The following is a 22,410-nucleotide window of genomic DNA, read 5'->3' as shown; positions in this document are numbered from 1 at the left end:
ACTTAGATTTGTGGGAGCGAGTGCAGGATCGATGCCCTGGTTCCGAATCCCAGCTTTATTAAAACTTTAAAGATTATCAAGAATATGTATCTAAGCCCCCCCCCCCCACTTGTCCTGGAAAATCTAAGTTGTTAACAGCATGCTTCACTCACCCACTTAAAGGAAAAGCCATCTAGCAGATCATTGTGACTATGGAGACTATGGTGGGCATATAATCTCAACAGTTTTAGAACTAATGTGGATGTTTCCACTTCATTACTCACAGTGGAAAATAGTTTTAACTGTCTGCATTAATGAATTGATACCCTTCTGGAAGACATGCTACTGGTTATATTCTAATGATAACACAATTAGAACGCAGAACTAGCTCATGGTACAGGGATCGCCTGTAGTCAAAACCCATAAGCTCTTCTGTTCAGCTGTGCTCAAACTCAAAATTAGTGAAGCATGGAAACTGCATGGTGTTAGAAAAGATGTCATTGTGATTATATTTTTAGAGCATTCCACATATAACTGCTTTTGGAGGAATGAAAATTTTCAAATGTTGCTTTTCAATTATGCCCTTGGATAGTTTTCCTTGCTACCGTTTGTGAGAGGAAGGTCAAGATATTGTTAAAACAAGCTGTTGAAACGTAGTTGCCTGAAGTACTGTAGCCTTGGGATAATCCCCCCTCCCAGACCAGTGTTTTTATTTTCTACTGTGGAAAAATGGCATCTGATAATGATAAGTAGCAAGTGTGTTGTACAAAATAAGCAAAGAGCAAAGAAAACAACGAGTTAATAGTGAACTGTACAAATATTGTATGAGCCTACCTAGCGAAAATATATTCTAGCATGATATTGTATACAGGTTCTGTAAAAGCAGTATGCTTTAAAATTAGTGATTTTAAAAATAAAATAAAATTAAAGGTTGGGTGATAACTCATGCTCAAGGTAAGCCTACACTGAAATCAATAGAATTAAGTCCATTGATTTTGAGGAGTCCACTCTGAGTATGACTTAGTTGGCTATCTCTCATTATTTGTAGATTCTAAAGTCTAAAGTCATGTTTTTGTGCTTGAAATAGAGTAGAAATGTTATAAATGATAAATCATTATCTCAACACTTAATATTATTTGAAACAAGAAATTCATCAGTATTTTAAACCAAACCATTCAATCCATGTACATAATAGAACCCTGTAGAACAGAATCAAAGGGAAATATCCTAACATCTAACCAGCTGTAGAAGTAGGTTATGGCCCATCCTATTTTCACAAATGGCTGCACACACAATTCCCATCTCAGAACTAACATATTTGCTATAATAGCTGCTGAAAAACTTTTGTTAATCTCTTTCCATACATGTCAATTAAAATTTTGTTACCACCAATAGACAAAAGATATATAATTAAGTGTCAGGGACTGGGCAGAAGAGGAATGGTGGCGACTGCCTCCTCAGTCTGGCCCTTCCAGAGAAGAAGGCGACAGTTCAGAATTTCAACAGGAATTTGGAAATCCAACAGGGTTTGAGGCAGGTCACAGCTCAGAGGAAGATGAGGGGGAAAGTTGGGAAATAATGGGAGAAGAGGAAGAGGCAGAGCCAGAGCAGCGTGCTGACATGTTATCACTAGAAAGCATTCCAGAACCACCATCTTCCAGAACCCGGCAAGCCTTAAAAGTAGGAGAGCAAAGGGCTTGGAGACATATGACCCTAAGCAGCAACCATAAGGGTGGTGGTGCTATTGACGAATGAGGAAGTTGGAGAGAAGGGGGTTGGAGATTTACTCGGAGCAATGCCATTATTCTAAGAGGCTGCCTTTCTAAGCCTCTCTCTATAAATAATGAATAAAAAGCAGTTGGTAAGAACTTTCCTTGTTTTCTGTTTCTGGCAACCTACCATGGGGGTTGGATCCTCTGACGCCTGACATTAAGACAAAAGCTTGATAGTTGCATGTTAGTTCAAGCAGTATCACAGTCTCTTTTTCCATTAAGGAGAGTAACTCCTTACCCTCAAAACTTTCAGGCACTCCACAAAAAAGTTATGCAACTATATGCTCTCTAATTAGATTAGAGAACATAATCTAATATAGAAATATTTTACAAACATTTTATTCTGCCCATCAGTGTAAAACATTCCTAGGGCAGATTACAAAATAAATTAAAATAATAAAAAGTACAATGCATGATAAAACAGTTGACTGAAAAAAGCAGTACTAAAACAATTCCCATTACCAATTAAAAGTATTGGGAAAATAAAAAAGGTCTTCTTCATAGACACTGAAAGGACATCAGACTGGGTTCCAAAGAAGCCGCTTTGTGGAAAACATTTAATAAGTGGGTCAGCACAACCAAGAATAATTTCTGTCTAGTTGCTGCTCGCCTTACTTCAGATGGTGGGACATCTGGAGCATAGACTGTGAAGATAATCTAAGAATATGGGCAGGCTCATGCTGGCATACTTTGTTCTTTCAGTGTTCAGCTTCTGAGCCACAAAGGGTTTTTAAAGGCAAGCACTCGGAAACATGGTTTTGAAAGGAGGAGTTAATTTATCCTTTTCGGCACCGGCAAGAATTACTCCTGTTTAGGGATGGGGGAAGAAATCCAGAAAGCTTGGTTTCCAAAGTGGACCCATTTATCCAATATGCCCATATCAATGTGTGGCTCAATTCAGTCACCCATTTTTGAATCTGAACATTGGTGGATTTGAAGTTAATTTACAGATTTCCATTGAGAGGTGGCTCAAGAGCTTCCTCTCTTTGTCTTTGTCTTCTTTTTTTTTAAAGTAATTACAGCCACTTGGACGATCAGCTAGCAAGTGCACGGGGCTTCTGCTGCTGTACAAGTTTAAAAACAATGCAGCAATGCCTCCTGAGAGCTACAGTACCTGACTTCCTGCTGCTGTCATGGAGATGAACAAATATCAAAACAAGGCTGAAGCAGAACAAAAAAAGTGGCAGGAGGGAAGGCGTGTGTGTCTGTGTTCATAGGTTTTACTCTTTCCAATAAATTTCAATCTACCAGATGTCATAAACAAAATACTGTTACCTTCAACTAGGTATTGCCATATCACCGGGCAAGCTTCAGATTTCTGCAATCCAAGAGATGTAGCTACTGCATGTGTAGCAAGCAAGGGTAGGTCTGCTCATGGGTAGATTGTTGAGCTGTATTTATTTTTCCAGTGTTGTAAAATGATACATTTAGTCACCAACAGGTGCAACTGATCGGCTTTTGTTTTTCCTGAGGTTCCATATCCAATCAAGGATTTTAATAGAAAGAGCTTAGAAAAACTGGCCGGTGCTTCCTTTTCACTCTCTTATAGGTGGGAATGACTCTTCTAAGATTATGCCTGTTGTGACATGTACATAATCTAGGGACGCGGGCTGTGGTCTAAACCACTGAGCCTATTGGGGTTGCTGAATGGAAGGTTGGTGGTTTGAATTCATGCGACGGGGTGAGCTCCCGCTGCTCTATCCCAGCTCCTGCCAACCAAGAAGTTCGAAAGCATGCCAGTGCAAGTAGATAAATAGGTGCCGCTCCGGCGGGAAGGTAAACAGCATTTCCGTGTGCTCTGACTTCCATCACGGTGTTCTGTTGCACCAGAAGTGGTTTGGTCATGCTGGCCACCTGATCCGGAAAGCTATGTGTGGACAAACACCGGCTCCTTCAGCCTGAAAGCAAGATGAGCACCACAACCCCATAGTCACCTTTGACTGGACTTAACCATCTAGGGATCCTTTACCTTTTTACCTCTCTCTTACATAATCTAAGAACAAAGTAAACAAATTATTGCAGAAGCAATGCTTAAAAGAAATAGAAATAGAACAGTGTTGGGTTTTGGTAACAACAGAAGTGTTTGCAGGGAACGCACAAGCAGATTTTATAGCAATATCAAACGATATAAATGTAAGCTTTACATAATTTAAACAGAAGTATATGTGTTGTCAAAACAAATGAAATCTCTTCTGCTAGCCACAGTAAGTTCGTGTTAAGTATTGTTTTGGGGAGCCCATATGTTTGTTCTAAAGCTAGACGTGTATTTTATTAATTCTAGCAGCAGAGAAACATCCTGGTCCAAAAATAGGCCAGTTTGAGAATATTTTTTTAAAAAACAACAACAGCAACAAAAGTTTAATGGGTAAAGTGATAAAACAATACAATATATTATCTGAATTTCTATTTTGGGCTCTCATTTCTGAGATAGCTAAGAAAATTGTAAAATAAAATAAAATTGAGGGTCGTTTTAGAAAGCAATCGGGATGAACATATCTAAAAGAAATCAACAAACCAGGTGTTCATTTGGTTTCAGTTCAGAAATGTATCAAGTTGGTTTGGAACCTTTTGAAGTCAGCTAGGATAGAAGTAAATGCCAGTGCTACTCACTTCAGATAAGAAATAAAATTTCAAACTTGTTTTGCATATTGGTGAGGTACCTTCCATCCTGCAGGCCTAGTTGAGACCCACAAGGCCTCAGAGCTTGGCCTGACAATCGATTATTGCTCTTGAAGTCATAAACATGTAAGGTTCAGGAAAGTCCAGGTGTCACGATTATTATTAAGTTGATACTATTATTGCTATTACTGCTATTATTGCTGCTGCTGCTGAAAACATTAGAATTAAAATAGTTTGACTGATAAATATAACATTACAGAAAGAACTGCTCCATTTTTGTTACTATATTTTTGTTATTATATGGAACCTTCATCAACAGGTGTTCATGGTACCTGTGTATAATAGTATTGGTAGATGAGAGTAGGAAGAAAAGAAAATGGAACAGAAAAAAAAGCAAGATTCAGTAAGAGAAATAGTACAGTGGTACTTCAGGTTACAGACACTTCAGGTTACAGACTCCGCTATCCCTTAAATAGGACCTCGGGTTAAGAACTTTGCTTCAGGATGAGAACAGAAATCATGCAGCAGTGGCACTGCGGCAGCGGGAGGCCCCGTTAGCTAAAGTGATGCTTCAGGTTAAGAACAGTTTCAGGTTAAGAATGGACCTCCAGAACGAATTAAGTTCTTAACCCGAGGTACCACTGTTTGCCTTAAAGTAAGTAAAGGTAAAGGGACCCCTGACCATTAGGTCCAGATGTGACCGACTCTGGGGTTGCGGCGCTCATCTCACTTTATTGGCCAAGGGAGCCGGCGTACAGCTTCCGGGTCATGTGGCCAGCATGACTAAGCCGCTCAAGGCGAACCAGAGCAGCGCACGGAAACGCCGTTTACCTTCCCGCTGGAGCGGTACCTATTTATCTACTTGCACTTTGACATGCTTTCGAACTGCTAGGTTGGCAGGAGCAGGGACTGAGCAACGGGAGCTCACCCCGTCGCGGGGATTCGAACCGCTGACCTTCTGATCGGCAAGTCCTAGGCTCTGTGGTTTAACCCACAGCGCCACCCACATCCCTTGGCTTAAAGTACCTCAACTATAAATAGGGCTTCAGGCCAAATTATATGCATTGCTTAAGCATTGGGAAAGTGCATTCCTTTGGAACAATATTATTTTACTCCTCTTTTAGTTGCAGCAGCAAAACACACACACATTAATAATAACCCCCGCCACTTCCTAGGTGTTTTGCCACTCCGCATGGCTCAGTCCCCTCCCCAACAAAATGAATGGCTCTTCTAACAACAGGTAAACCTGGTGTTGATAGGTAACATGGTAATTTGGCCGGCAATTTTAGCAGATGAAATGGAGTCCTTGGTGTTTACCTGCAAAGGTGGGCTGTGCTCCTCATGTCTGTCACAGACACATGCTAGTAGCTTATTTGCTTCTCAAGAACCCTCTTTATAACCGCTGCATACGTACCCTGTATTGGTGATTGGTTGAGTGTTAGCTGGAATCCTACCTTCCGTTGTGGAATTTTCGATAAATTTATGGAGAGTGAGTATCAGCTGATATGAGTAGTGATGACTATGTGCACCGCCAGGTTCATAGGCAGTATGGCTGCTTGGCTACAATAGCAGAAAAGAGCTGTTGCCTTCATGCCCTACTGTGCGACTTCATAGAGGTATCTGTAGGAAACCAGGCCTGATAAACTGTTGGCTGGGTCCAGTACGGTGCTATTTATGGCTGTGGGGCCAGCGGGGAAGGACTTAAGGGTGTTGTCCTGTGCTCTCTCAAGGTTGGCCCTACCATTGGTCAGAGTGAGGCATCCATCTCAGGTGGCAAGGTGTTGTGGCACAGGGAGTAGTGGCAAGTGCCTAAGCTTGCCTGCAGCCCACAAGAGGGCATTGTCCCATCACCAATATCAAAATTCACCTGCCAGTTATCTTGCATATTTGACATTTGTGTGCCATTCTGTCATTTGCCTCAAACAGCAAAATGTCTCTCTGGCTAGCCTTGGGCTCTCCCATTTTATGAGCTGCAAAACTAAGATCAACAGAAGTAGTAGCACAGTCCCAGTATAACTAAAAGGGTGCTGGCATTTAAAAAAACACACACACACACACTTGAACTACATTATGTGCAACTGGCTGTGTTTTCATTGAATTTGATTACACACTGATTGCAGATGTTCTTCAGTGCAACTCGCTCTTGATTATAAGTAACATTTGCCAGATGTTGTGAAGTTGGAAACCAGAGTGTCGAAGCCAAGTGTAGATGCCAGACATTTCAGACAAATTGAAATGCAGCCACTTACCAATTTCAGAAATTAAGCCTTTTATGCTGCTAAGCATTCCATTAATGTTAAGACGATCCTTCTCTGATGGTGTCATGCTACTGCTCTTTGCTGCTCTTAGTTTTGCAGCTCGCCAAAAACGCAATGCCTTTCTCCCTCCATAGAATTATTAAATCAAATCCTATTCATGCAGCTCCTATTCAGATCATTGCCATCTGTGAAGGAACAAGGACAAGTAGGCTAGTTTCTTTTAAAATCGGAATATATCGCCTCCTTGGAAATTTTAAAATAATGAGTAATGCCATAATTTTATCCATTTTGAATCAGGATAGTTTTGTGGCAGTTAGAAAGTCACCCTTCCACCTCCAAAACATTGGAGGAAACACATTGGTGTCTCAATAGGCAGATGATTCAGAAGTCATTTGCCTTTGAACATAGTGAACTCTCTTCTTTCTAATTGCTGGAACAGACATGACATCTGTGTACAAGCAGAAGTAATTTAATCAACAACTGTGGCAGTTTAGTATTAATCTTCCACCCCCAACAGCTTTTAAAATAAATTAATATGGGATATAATCAACCTTCTGTCTGGCCCCTGATAAACTAGATATATAGATTTATTTATTTTTTTCAGATGACTTTCACAAAAGGTTCTGTTTCCTTGCAGTTCTTCCTTTGTCCTCCCACTTTCAGACCAAGGTTTCAGGCTGGGAGGATGTGATTGGCTAAGGGCATCACTTCCCTAAATGGATCCTGAGTCTGAAAGGCTGACGGCAGCAACATGGAAGTTCTGTGAAGAAATGTCTTTTATATTCAGAAGCCACTGGGGACCTTTGTGGAATTTTAATAGTAAATAAACATCATTAGCATTAGAAGCTTTTAAAATGTGCTTTCTTTTAATGCTATGTTCACTTCTGCTATCTCTATAACCTTGCCAAGAGAGCTAGTTTTTGCACACATTCCTAAAGATTAATTTAAAAAACAAAACAAAACAAAATCCAATTTACATTTCAAATGTATAGAAGAAATATTTTCTGCCTGGAAATTGAGTCATTCTGAAAAATAAATACCTCAAGTCAGCAACTTCTGCTTGCTTTACTAATGCAATCACAACCTTACTGGGGGGCAGGGGGGCATAAATAAACAAATGGAAACCCACTGCTCCCCACTCTCCAGTTAATGTTTCACCACCACCACCTGCACAATCAGTAATAATAATAGTAATAACAACTTTATTATTTCTACCCTGCCTATCTGACTGGGTTGCCCCAGCCATTCTGGGTGGCTCCCAACAAAATATTATAAACACAATAAAACCTGAAACATTAAAAACTTCCCTATACAGTGGTATCTTAGTACTTGAACGGCTTGGCTCCCGAACAATCAGCTCCCAAACGCCACAAACCCAGAAGCGACTGTTCCGGGTTGCAAATGTTTTACGGAAGCCGAACGTCTGACTTGGCTTCCGCAGCTTCCAATTGAGTGCAGGAACCTCCTGCAGCCAATCAGACGCCTTAGTTTTCGAACGGTTTCGGGAGTTGAAAGGGACTCCTAGAGAGGATTAAGTTTGAGAACCAAGGTACCACTGTACAGGGCTGCCTTCAGATGTCATTTAAAAGTCATGTAGTTATTTATCTCCTTGACATGTGATGGGAGGGCGTTCTACAGAATGGCGTTCTACACTACCAAAAAGGCCCTCTGCCTGGTCCCCTGTAACCTCACTTATTGCAGTGAGGAAACCACCTCAGGATCCAGGCTGGACGATGGGTTTTCCTCGCTTAGTGAGTTCCAAAGCCCTCACAGTAACTTCCCCAAACCCAACCCTGGCCTCTGGGAAGGAGGTGTGGGGGCTCTGGGAGCATCCCAGAGATCAGTAAGGAAGGCATCTTCCCACTTACCAGGGTCTGAGAAGGTTGCAGGAGGGCCTATGGAAGCTCCTAGGAAGCAAATGGCAATTTGGGTTTTCTCTGTTTGCACCAATTTATCAGTAAAGAGCAGGTTTTATTTGGAAAAGGAGCAAGGCAAGGGGGCGACTGCTCAGACATTTGCCTAGAACATGCAGGTCAAGAAGAAAACCTCTCAGACTTGAGCTTTCTAGGCAAGGGACAAGTGGAAGTGTGCATAAGCCCATATTTAAAAGTGTTGTACAGTGGTGCCTCGCAAGACGAAATTAATTTGTTCCGCGAGTTTTTCCGTCTTGCGATTTTTCCGTCTTGCGAAGCACGGTTTCCAAAAAGTTTTGGAAAAGCTTCAAAAATCACCAAAGTCTTCAAAAACCTCAAAAAAGGCTACCACACCGCGTGCTATGAGTTGTTCCTCGAAGTCAAGTCGCAACTGTATTAACGGTTTTAAGAAAAAGGAAACAAACTTGCAAGACGTTTCCGTCTTGCGAAGCAAGCCCATAGGGAAAATTGTCTTGCGAAGCAACTCAAAAAACCAAAAACCCTTTTGTCTTGCGAGTTTTCCGTCTTGCGAGGCATTCGTCTTGCAAGGTACCACTGTATATGTTATGATGCAATGTGTGAAAACAACCACTGGGGGTGGTTCTGTAATTGTGACCTCTAGTTTGCCCCTGTGGTTCTTTTTGTAGAAGCTTGCTATTTGAGCCAGCAAATATCCACAAGAAAGCTCCAACCTGCTCTTCAATGTCCTTCTTAAATTGTGGTGCCCAGAATTGGACCCTGTACTCCAGGTGTGGTTTGAGCAAGGCAGAACAGAGCAAGTACTATTACTTCCCTATTACACTATGCTTCTGTTGATGTATCCTATAATAGCATTAGCTTTTTTTTGCTGCTGCTTTACACTGTTTACTCATGTTAAGCTTGTAAACCTGATTCATTCTATCTTGTGCTCTCTTATGTACAAGAAACAGCAAACACCTTGAAAAATGTACCTTCTGTTTAACAAGCAAAAGCAAATTTCAGCCAGTATATTAAATTTTATAGGGTCGTTTCCCGATCTGATTTTTGCCAAGCTGAAACCATTTTAGGTGACTAATTGTTAAGTGACTTAATATGCACATTGAAATATGTTACAGGTAGGTCTGCCGTAGTCGAAACAAAATAAAAAAAAATTCTTCCAGTAGCACCTTAGAGACCAACTAAGTTTGTTATTAGCATGAGCTTTTTTGTACATGCACACTTCTTCAGATACATTGAAATATGTATGTTAAATGCTGTCACTGCCCTGTTACAAAGTTGTGTTTTAAAACAGTTCAGTCAAGGAAAGAGCCATCTCCCAAGCCATCTTCTCTTCATCATAAAACATTAAAGGGATTACTAGCAGCCACTGCTGTCTTCATATCAGGCATGCAGGGAAAGTGATCTCTATGTGGCGATGGCCAAACCACCCCATGACATTGCCTGACACTGCATGCATACAACCAGGCAGCCTGCAGACCACAACATAGTCCCCAGCGTACGGTATCTTTGTGCTGTGGGCAGGAGGACAGAGCGGTAATGAGCTTCCTTTCCATGGCTTTCCTGTCAGAGGTGTCTTGTCCTTTAGTGCCCCAGTGGCCCCGGTGAAATTGGGATTCCTGAGGGGTATCTGTTGCAATACATACAGATGTCAGAAATGTGCCTTTGAGTACAGCCTATGCCTGCAAATGTGACAGTTACTACTATAAGGGTGTAATGTAAATCACATACATATTTCGGATCTTTTATATTGTATATTGACTGTGAGTGACTCCACAGCATGCCAGTATTATGCAAATGCATACAGCTAGCTGAATAAAATAAATATTTTAGTTCTTATTGCTGTGGAGATTGCTGTTCCTTTTTTTGCAGGGAGTAGGGGGAGGTCATTTGAAAATTTAAACAACTTGTATTGTACAATTGTATTGTTCACTCCAGGAAATCAAACCTCAGTTATATACACATTAATAATAATCTTACTTTTACATATTTCTTCAATGCATTTGCCTAGCCAGAATTTTTAATAGGTGGACAACTATCAGACAAAAATCCTTTATTTCTGATAGAAAATATGTGGCATTTTGCAATGCTAATTTGGGGCAGGGGGAAAATAGTTCCAGGTCCTATTCACACATGATTCAGATTGTAATAATAGAAAACAGAATTTAAAATGTGAGATTGTTATGCAATAAAACAAAGGAAATGATCTAGCAATCCCTATGTATGAGCTTTGTGAAAGACATTTCGATCAAGCGGAATTTCGGTTTTGCACTGTCTGCATTAAAAAAAGGAAGCCCTGTGGTCCACCAATGCGTATTCTGCTATATATTTTAGAAAGTTGCTTATCTGTTCATTGTGCATTTGGCTGCCTATAAATATACCGTAACCAAATTTTGCATGATGGTTCCTGACATCAAGGAGACGGTTTTCTTCTATGTTTGGATCCAGTTGAATGCTGTTTTGAATCAAGATGGCAGATTGAGTCTTTCAAAATTGTACTGATTTTAACCACTGATCTGAAACCTGCAGTGATTTTTGTTTTGTTACTTAGAATTCCTGAGCAACAGTGGGTATGAGGCTGCTAGTTAATTTATATGGCAAGAATGTTAATTCATAAAGTTCAGACATAACCAAGCCCTGCTTACCTTGTGTCTGCCTGAAAAGATAGCATCATACTTTGTAGCCCTGGAAAGTATGGTCAGATTCGAAACACATTCAGCTTTTCTGGATTCAGACTATTGAAATATGAGGATCCCCAGCCCCCCACTCATACTGGCAGCCATTTTCCTCTTGTGCCCACCATCTGCTGTTTCTTTCTCATAGAAATCAATAATCCAATTCTCCCTGTTTTCTGGTACTGGTCTCCAGTACTTCAGTATCCCTGTTTTGCCTTTGCGGGAGATTCCAGGATAACTTTTTAATAATTCTGTTATATACATAACATGGAATTAAGCCACAGTGGGATTACACCTGAGTAACCAGGCATAGGATTGCATTATGCATGCTGCTGGGAATGTGTTTGAGTTGTAGCATGAAGTTCAGCCAGACTTCTTGTGAGATGAAACTTCCTATTAAACCATTCTTAAGTCTTGCAAAAGAAAAATGTTTTGGCCTATATATCAAAACAGCTGCTTCAGAACCCAGTGCAGAACAGACTCTTGAGTAAATTAATACAGTGTAAATGCATTTGTAGTGCAAAACAACACAGCAGTTGGAAAAGAGCCTTTCCATTAGTGTTCAGGAGTGGGTGCATGTAGGTCGGTGCTCAGTGATGTTTGGAAGAATTGAGGTGTTATAAGTCCTCAAGGGTGTCCTTGTTTTCATGTGCAGAATGTTGGAAAATACTCCTTCACCTTGACCCAGATTTGTTGTTCTAAACGCTATTGCAGACCTGAATTGGGGCTGAGTTGAACTGTGTTATGATGTACAAAATTGTTATGCTCATGGCAAGCGCATCACCATTTCCTTGTAAGGAAGGCTCTTTCTCTCTCTCTCTCTCTCTCTCTCTCTCACACACACACACACACACACAGTCACCCCAGTCAGGATGACTTTCTAAACAAAGTACAGTGGTACCTTGGGTTACATACGCTTCAGGTTACAGACTCCGCTAACCCAGAAATATTACCTCGGGTTAAGAACTTTGCTTCAGGATGAGAACAGAAATTGTGCAGCGGTGGCGCAGCAGCAGCAGGAGGCCCCATTAGCTAAAGTGGTGCTTCAGGTTAAGAACAGTTGCAGGTTAAGTACGGAGCTCTGGAACGAATTAAGTTCTTAACCTGAGGTACCACTGTATAGCAGGCCCATGGAAATGTGCCCATAATAGCTCATGTGCTACTGCTTCAGGCATTAAGTTTCCTCTTTCATGCACATGTTTCTTATTGTGCTGTAGAAGATATCCTGCTCATAGATGGCACTGTACAAATTTTTTTCGTTTTTTTAACAACTGTGTAAACCCAAATAAGCTGTAGAGAAAAAAATACTAACAATCTGTTATAGCCAGCTTAATGATTAGTTTAAAAGTCTCAGAGTAGTATATAGATGCATTATTCCCCAGTCCTAGTACCATTCAGCAGCCAGCCACCCTACTTCACCATTGCCATTTTGCTCAGTCTCTGCATATTTCTGAGACTCTTAGCTGCGGACCATACGCTTTGCATGCAGAAGATAGAGGTTCAGTTCTTTGTATCTTCAGTTAAAAGAATCAGGCTACAGGTGATGGGAAAGATTCCTCCATTAAATCCTGGAGTGCAGTTGCCTGATACATGCATTTGAACTTCCTGTATTCCATTTTCCATGAAGCTGCTGTGTTGCAGGTGGCTCAGCACAATGTCTTTTGATACTGATCTATAGAAAAGTCTGCTTTCTGATCACTTGACCAGTAGGGCACATTATAAAGAATATATGCAAGTCCCTTGTAATTTAAGGATTGGATTGGGGATAAGGGGTGCAATTGGGTCACCAGCAGAAGTTGATGGAAGGCACTCCACACCACCAAGGCCACCTGAGCCTCAAGTGATGGCAGTGGATTCAGAAGTACCCCTTGGCTGGACCTGCTCCTTTGAAGGGAGTGTAACCCCATCAAGAGCTATCCATCCAGTCTAGTGCCCCAGTCCTAACTGGATTGAGCTTTAGCTTGTTGGCTCTCATCCGGTCCATTACTGAGGCAAGACAGTGGTCCAGCACATCCACTCCCATACCTGCAGGTGAAAATGAGAACTAGAGCTTCTCAATTACCAACATCCTTGTGGTGTAGTAATTCAGAGCCAAAATTGTTTCGTTTCCAGAGACCTCCATGCTACTTGGTTGTTTGTGTGAAATGGGCCAAAGAATTACTACCAAAAATAATCCTTTGGGATTTCACCACTTGTTCGTTTTTCCACTTGAGAAATGAGTGTGTAGAATAGCATCTCAGATTTAAGCCTCGGTTGAGCAATGGTGGTGATAAGATCTAAAATATGACCACAATGAAGCAGAGCAGAGCAGTAACATAACTCTTAACTGTACCCTGTAATAAATGTTATGTACTTAATTGCTATATAAATGGCCTCTTCCTCACCAAAGTCATTTTTCAGTATTAGGAAATGTGTGTGTGAATGCAGTAGTTTCTGGCCAATAGAAAAGCCACATGGCTGGCTTGAAAATACATTGTTGACCTCTAGTTACACTAGTGCCCAAAATTGTGGAAACCTTTGGAGAAAGTGTATTTCCGAAGTTTGATGGCTCATAACACCACCTTTTTTCAGAGTAATACCATAAAATTATATATCAATGGAAAGATAATGAAGTATGTAATGCACAAAGTTTGTTTAATTATCTGTATTCTATCAAAAGCTATAAGCCAAATAACCAGAAAAAGGAGTGTTTAGAGAGGCAATCAGGTGTCATCTTGTTTTGGCAATGATGGCTCATAATAGCACTTTTTTGGAGTAATACCATAAATCATACATCAATGGAAATATAATTTAATGAAGAATGTAATGCAATAACTTTTATGAAGGATGATTTATTACAACATAAATAAAGAGGACATTTGCCAGTGTGTTATGTGATTGCTATCAAGTTTGTTGGGGGGGGGGTTGTGTTCTTCATTTAGTGAGCTTGTAAAACATAATAAAATTAAAGAAATGGCGCAAAGAGTTGACTGGTCACCCAGAAAGTGATGTAAAATAGTACTATTAAGTGAACAAGGCTAAAGTTATGAAGAAATTAAAAGAAAAAATTGGTGGAAACTTAACCAAAGATGGCATTTCTAAATTTTTGAAGAGGTATAAGGAGACCTAGTCACTACAAAATCAGACTGGTAAAGGCAGGAAAAGGTGCACAACAGCAAGTGACGATAGAAAAATTGAGAGACTGTGCCTACATGACAGAAGAAAATCATCTGGGTGTATACAAGATGACATGGCGCAATGTAATGTGAAGCGAGTGCAAGGACTGTTTGACACAGACTACAGGAATATGGTCTAAATGCTAGAATTCCAAGGAAAAAGCCATGGTTATCTCGCAAACAAAGGTTGAAAAGATTAAACTGGGCTAAAACCTATGTTAACTGGACAGTGGAACAATGGGACAGTGTTATTTGGAGTGATGAGACCCAAGTCTCCTTGCTTGGTAGTGATGGCATGAAATACGTAAGGAGAAGAATCGGAGAAGATTTACATCCTACTTGCATTACACCTACTGTGAAACACCCAGTTAGTGTTATGATCTGGGGTTGTATGACAGCAAAAGGTGTGGGTAGAATTTGTGTTATTAATGGGAATGTAAATGCCCCAAAATACATAGCCCAGACCTTAACCCAAACGAAAATCTGTGGAGCCGACTAAAGAAACTTGTTAGTCAGAAGCAATCCAGCAATAAAACTCAATTAATAGAGGCAATAATTCAATCTTGGTTTCACATTATTACAGCTGCAGAACTAGAAAACTTGGTTCACTCCATGGGAAGGCTAAAGGTTACCCAAATAAGTAATAACTGACATGGTGAGAATTTGTGTATAGCTCATTTTTCCAATATGTTTCACATTTCTTCTTTATGTCTGCTATTGTAATAAGTAATCCTTCATATAAGCTATTCCATTACATTCTTCATTAAATTATATTTCCATTGTTATATAATTTTATGCTATTACTCAAAAAAGTGGTGTTTTGAGCCATCATTGCTAAAACCAGATGATACCTGATTGGCTCTCTAAACACACCTTTTTCTGGTTATTTGGCTATAACGTTTGATAGAATACAGATAATTCAACAAGCTTTGTTGCATTACATCCTTCATTAAATTATCATTCCGTTGATATATCATTTTATGGTATTACTTCAAAAGAAAGTGGTGTTAAGAGCCATCAAACCTCGGAAATACACTTTCTCTAAAAGGTTTCCACAATTTTGGCCACTAGTGTAAATGGCAAGCGACTTACTTGTGTGTATATTTGGATACACATAGGACTTATAAAAATCTTTTAAGTGATAATTATATACATACTAATCTGGTAATAAGCCATATTGAAAACAAAGGGCTGACTTCTGAGTAGACAGCCATGAGATTGCTTTGTAGTATTGAGGGGAACTTAATAGAAATCACAGAATACTGTAAACTAAAACTTTTTATTCTAACTTCTAAAAATTATATATATGCCAAAGACGTGAATGAAATTTTCAGGCATAATAGCCCCTCCAGAATGGATAAAACCTGCCAGATTACAAATGAATAGTTTTAGGACCATTTAAAGTTTTTGTTTGTTTGTTTGTTTGTTTTTAAAGGAACGATCTATAATGTTTTGATTTGGAGGCAGAATTGGATGAAATTTGCAGGCAATGTTGCCCCTTCTGAGTGATGAATCCTGCCAAGTTTCAGAAGGACAGCTTCAGTGGTTTTCCTGCAAAGACAATTGTTGCAGGGGGTTTTTTGGAGGGGGGGTTAAAAAAGGAGAAGAAATAGCTTAATATTCCCTAGTATTTTGTGGACAATTGCTATGACAATTGCAGACATGAGATAAGCATGTGTCCTACTGTAAAAACTTAAGAGCTCATATCCAAAATATTCAGAAGCAGTTTCCAAATGATAGGATATGCTCAGGAATGTTAGGATAGTAGTTTATGAAATAGTGATTGTTTTATTAATTGCAGTACAGTATGGGATGTCTTAGGCAGTTTCATAAGAAAAACAGCATAAACCTCAGTTCCAATTATTCATGCCAACTACTGAATCTCATCAATTTCATTGTCGCAACAAAGAATTCAAACCATTCTATCTCCAGGATCTAACCACATAATCACAGAGGCAGCCTTGATGGATAGATAAGAACCTACTGTGTCATTGATGAGAATTAGCTGCTGATCCTGTTTCTACTACTACTAACAACAAAACAACAACAAAAATTTACCCTTCTGACCTATTCTGCAAAGAAGAAATTTCTAGCTCCTAATGGAAATATATTGATTGCACTAAGCAGCTGTATTCAACCTGCTCTGGACTTCTTGCAATGATCTACAGTATTTAACAGGCTGGAAAAGATAATGTACGCTGATTGACAGGAGCCAGATAAAAGCAGGCAAGCTTTTCATCATCGTGAAGATTTGCTCCTCAGCTGGCCTTGGCTGTTCATTTCATTGACACACAGTAGTGTTTTAGTCTCTTATTTTGCATGATGGAAAGATGGTTATTTAATAAGCCACTGACTGAACTTTCATGTTTAAATCAGTGAATATTGGCAAAGTGCTAAAATTGAGAAGGCTTGATTTATGAGTGTATTTTAAATTCATAAAAATGTAGGGTTTAAAATTGGTTTCTGATAATGTTCACTGGACCTTTCTAATGGTCAGTCATCATTAACTATATACTCCTCATGATTTAGATTCAATTAGTTGTTGGTGTTGTTGTTAAGCTTCATACCTAACTAGAGATGAATATACACAACTAAACATAAATCTTTGTTGTCTTGTTTTAAGGGCTGAAGTCAAGCGAGCCAACCATGACCGGCAAAACACAGACCAGTAATGTCACCAATAAGAATGACCCCAAATCCATCAACTCAAGAGTCTTCATTGGTAATCTCAACACAGCCATTGTCAAAAAGGGTGACATAGAAGCGATCTTTGCAAAGTATGGAAAAATAGTTGGCTGCTCGGTGCACAAAGGTTATGCATTTGTACAGTATATGAGTGAGAGGCACGCGAGGGCTGCAGTGGCAGGAGAGAATGCCAGGATCATCGCGGGGCAACCTCTTGGTGAGTATCTGCATGCCATCCCATGTGTTCTGTCATTTATGCTTTTCCTTTTCCTTGTAAAACCCATTTCCCTATAGCTATATGTACTTGGGGGTTGTGTCCATTTGAATGAAAACAACTGATTTATTTACTCTACTCCTTTGTTTTGGCTTGTACCTCATTCTTGTAGCAATCATAATTTAGGAATGCTTAGAATCCACGAATGGACAAGACAGTGTACACCTGGGCTTGGCAACCTTTTTGGTCCCATGAGCAGTTTTGTAAACCAGACAAACTGCACACACACCACAGTTAAGCACCACATGCACCACCATCTATTGGCTACAACAGAATGTTGTTGTTTTTCCAAATCTAATTCATGAGGGTGCAAGAGAAGGCCTTCATGGGTGCACATGCACCCGTAGGTGCCACATTGGTGATTCCTGGTTGGCATAGATACTGAGTTATGGGCTGGGCAATATCCAGTTTTCAACATCGCAATTTATCAACAGGTAAACATTGTACTGGTATATCACAATGTTTGAAATAAGGATGGAGCTATGTAGAGGCATTGACCGGCTTCCCAGTTTTTCCTGCATCATGATTGTTGCATAGGACACACACATACACATCAAGATTTGCAATATATTGCCAGATCAAAAATTATGAAACCGATAGCACAATATGGACTTCAAACCAGTTTTTAGATTTGTTGTATCTTCTAACTTTATAATTTACAACTTGGAGACTATAGTACATAAATAGTTCAAATAAATGCACATACGGCATTCAGTAAGCTGCATTAATTGACCCCTTAAATCACCCAATAAATAATATTCCAGTTTCTATGTGGCAAACAATGAGTGAAGTTTTTTTTTGGGGGGGGGGTACGTATTTACTGTGTGTGTATGTCAAAGACAAACTATGCATGGTGTGCAGATTTATGTTGTGTCTTTAAAGAAAAAGCAGCTTTGGGAGGTTGTGATTTTGAGCAAGAGAATAAAAATGAAGGATGGGAATGCTACTTAACAGAGAACCAGCTAGTTACAGGTACACCAGCTGCTACACATACACACACACACACCACAGGAGAGGGGGGGAAAACCAACAACCACATAGGATTCAATTCAGTGAAGACACACTTCTCCTCAGGTAGGAAAGTCATCAAAATTATCTGTAAGGAAAGTATTTCAAAACACAGTAAATAATTTCATTCCATTCACATGACATCCCCAGCTCACACAGATGGCACCCTAATGAACCTCAGTGTACATTACAACCCCAACAACTATTTCCAACTTCTCAGTATACCTTTCTGTGGGTGAGCCTTTTTCTAATCTGTTCAAATTCTTCTAAATTGCTGGCATGAGATATTTTAGGATTTTGGGTGGGGAGGATGGCTTAGATAGCACATGATAATATGCAAGACAAAATAATGAGGTAAAATGAAATGCGGTTGTTAAGAACTTAGTTCAGAAAGCCTTATCCTGTCTGGTGACCCATAAAATTCATCCAAGAATTGTGAAGCACTGTAGGCATTAGCATGCTGGTTTGCTGCACAGAAGCCACAAATTTCACTGAATGGCTTTCATAGCATTTTTCTACTGATGTATCGCAACTTGTTTATATATACCTCTCATTTTTAGCTTTAAAATTACATAGGAAGGAGCATACAATGCCACCTTATACTGAGTCCTTTGGTCCATGTAGCTCAGTAAATAAATTGGAGAAAACTACAAGCTAATGTGTGCAGTTGGATTAAGAATAGGCACTTGTTCAGACCTGGTTTTAGGCATGACCTCACTGGCAACCTCTGTCTTGCTGCTCTCATCTGTAATATGGAGGTGATAATAATGCTAGTCTACCATACCATATAGTTGCTGGACTGCCTTCTTCCCTATCAATCTGCTTGTCCATTGAGATAGGCATCTGAGGCCTCCTTCCTCTGGGTGCTCCCTCTCTCTTAAGTTCAGTAGGTAATGCCTGGAGAGAGCCTTTCCTGTGGTGGCTCCTCACTTTTGGAAAATTCTCTCTCACACACACACCCCAAGACTCACCTAGAGACCTCATTACTATCATTTAGGCACCAGAGAAACATTTTTTTAAAAAACAAAAAACCTCCCAGGCTTTTATTAATTGTTAATGTAAGCATTATTTAACGCAGAGCAGCTGTTTTAATTTGCTGCAATAGTTTGCATGTTTCATTCTATCAGTAGTAGCTTATAATTTTTTACTTTTGGTTTCTCACTATCTTCTAAGTGCTCTGGGAACATAAATCTGTGATGAGAATGTGAGATATGAATTATGCAAATAAATAAATACAGGGAAAAATTTACCACATATCTGTATCCAGCTGAGAGGTGTTAGAATTTCCTTCAATGGGTGGACACAGCAGAGAACTGGCTCTTCCCACAATGATATATATATACTGTGTTTTAAATTAATGCTTTGCAAGTGACCATCCATGTTCATCCAGGGCCTGACAGATATCTTTATTTATAGTTACATTGATTGGACTTTTGTTATTGGGATATCAGAATTGTGCTGGCCACCACAACAGGTTCACAGCTCCAGCCAGTGAATCAGTTTTATTTACAGCTGCAGTTGCTGGCGGTTTTGCAGCTAAATTCTCATCATGTTCCTGCCAAGTTTGCTTGGTTTGCGAGTAACCTTCTTTGCTGCCATAATCCAAGACCCTGCTCTCTCTCTCTTTCTCTCTCCCTGTCCCTGAATCAATGGCATAAGTGTGCTTGTGCAGCATTAATTGACCCTTCCATGGGGGCAGGCAGCAGCTGCTTATGAAGGACTGCTAAGAGTTCCTAATCCAATAGGCTGCTGCCTCAGTGGAGAGCCATAAGGATGACCCATGAGAGTTTCAGGCCTCACTGTGTGTATTAAAGGATGTGAGCCAACATTTACTTGAAAGGTAATGACTCCTAAAGCAATGACTCCACCTTGCAATTATTGTTCTTGTAGCTGTCATATTTTTGCAGTGGCTTTTGAGAGACAAACATAATTTTCAAGGTAATTTTCAAACAAAAGGCACGCAAAGAATCTCTTGAAGACCACAGTATGCCTGAATGGCTAAGTGGTGTAGCCAACATCATGTGGAGCAACAGATCCCTAACCTAAACGCATTATTTTGATGTGGTTCTGCTGATTTCACTCTGTTTCGCATTTCATTGGCATTTGTCTTGATCCAAAAAGCTGTTTTCATCATGACGTTTTCCCACTGTTTCCACCTGTCTTGTGTGCCTATTTTATTCAAAATATCTACTTTCCTCCATTGAAGTGACTGAAGTGGCCTTGGGATGCTGTATCCTTAGTTGTGCCCATCAGAGCACCTGCACCCATTAGACAGTACTGAATTGTAACAAATATTTTCAGAATGATTTAGGGTGTAAGTTAACATTGTGTGATTACATGGTTTAATGATAAGGGGACAGCTTGACTAATGAAACTTACTTTAGTGGTTAATTTCTCATTTCTTATGCATGAGTCAGGCATGTCTGCTTTTTAAAGGTACTAGACAAGGCATTGAAATAGGTTTCCTGTAGGGTTTGGTTCATCTCCTGATCCCACAAATTTTATTCTGTTGTAAATCCACTTATAGCCAATTCCACTGATGCAAGATCACACGATAATCTAGAATTTAACACGAGTACATTGTAAGGTCTAACTTTTTGCAGGAATATTTTAAAGCTACTAAATATATTCATAATTCCCTGTTAAAAGAAACAAAAAAGCTAAGAAATCCAACACAGAGAAACATTCAAGTCCTTGGAATAAATAACAAAGGACTTACTACAGTTTCTTTGGCTGATGTCCTTTAAAACTAATAAATTAGTTCCACGGTGGCTTTCATCCTGTTTTATCTCTGTAAGTATTATTCACGTTCGCCTGCCTTCAGGTCCAAATTAGACACAGTCTCCAAGTACCTAGTGAGCACAGAATGACATATGGCCTCAGGTAAAATGGTGGTTACAGATAATTATTTTGGACAACGCACTCTATTGCACAACCTCTTGGGAAGTACAGGAGCCCTGCAGGAGCTTTCTAAATCATGACAGGCCTAGAAAACATACAATGTGTGGGGCAGGTAATAAAGAATACTTTTAGTAAGAGTTCAACATATACCTGATGTGGCAGTAGAGCCATTCCCCCCTTTTCACATCTTATGCCCCTGCCCCAAACACTTCTTTTTAGTGTCTCCTGCTTGCAGTGGCGTATGGAAGAAAAACATTACAATCCTGTTTGCAGACCCTGTAATCTCTAGGGTGAATCAATTCATCACTACAGTTTTGAATCTCTAGACAGCGCTAGTCGTGTCACATGTTTGTGACAGTTGCTTTCTCATTTCTGAAAGAGAGGAAGATCCACAGTGCATAATTGGTTCCTAGCAAGACTAGCAAATAAGTTGAATATTCAAGGTTGTTTTTTAAGTAGCCTATTTATGCAGACTAAAAAGCCCAAAACTTTAGTGGTCTTTATGAGCCCATTTAACCCAGCAGTTGATGATCTAATGAATTATCAATTATTTTACAAGCTGCCCTATCCAGAAGCATTGAGGTCACATGACAATTTGTAAACCAAACAACGATAAAATGTAGAATCCAAAGCAGTTCATAGAGTTGGCACCTATGATACACACTGGGCTGCAGTCTTATCAACAGCCACAAGCTATTCCATGAATGATTGTCTGGGACCTAACAGGTGTCTGAACCAGGCCACAATATAACAAGAGAGAATTTACTGTGGGCTGGTGTATAAATATATCTGTATAGGTTTGTAATTTGTTAAATTACAATGCCAGTGTGGTGTAGTGGTTAAGAGCGATAGACTCGTAATCTGGGGAACCGGGTTCGCTTCTCCGCTCCTCCACATGCAGCTGCTGGGTGACCTTGGGCTAGTCACACTTCTCTGAAGTCTCTCAGCCCCACTCACCTCACAGAGTGTTTGTTGTGGGGGAGGAAGGGAAAGGAGAATGTTAGCCACTTGGAGACTCCTTCGAGTAGTGATAAAGCGGGATATCAAATCCAAACTCTTCTTCTTCTTAAATACAGCCCAGTCTGTTGAAATCAGAAGTCTTTATATAATTATAAACAAATACCTGGCTGTGAGATTTTTGGAGAAAGTCATTCACAGCTAGGTCAGGGAGCTGGTTTTTCATTGCCTTATGCGA

General features: G+C 39.9%; 1 protein-coding gene across 6 annotated transcripts in view; it reads left to right on the top strand.

The window, feature by feature from the left end:
- The window catches only part of RALYL (RALY RNA binding protein like), a 247,227-nt gene that overhangs the window by 105,840 nt on the left and 118,977 nt on the right, over positions 1-22,410 (top strand). For all 6 annotated transcript variants that reach the window (XM_077932886.1, XM_077932885.1, XM_028736598.2 and 3 more), the window contains one exon: positions 16,971-17,249. In XM_077932886.1, the coding sequence (XP_077789012.1) occupies positions 16,994-17,249 (256 nt within the window). In that variant the 5' untranslated portion in view covers positions 16,971-16,993. The remainder of the gene's footprint in view (positions 1-16,970; positions 17,250-22,410) is intronic.

This window comes from Podarcis muralis, chromosome 8, assembly GCF_964188315.1.
Source record: "Podarcis muralis chromosome 8, rPodMur119.hap1.1, whole genome shotgun sequence".
NCBI classification, from domain to species: domain Eukaryota; kingdom Metazoa; phylum Chordata; class Lepidosauria; order Squamata; family Lacertidae; genus Podarcis; species Podarcis muralis.
The sequence above is the reverse complement of the archived record's forward strand: the minus strand, read 5'-3'. Positions and strand labels throughout refer to the sequence as shown.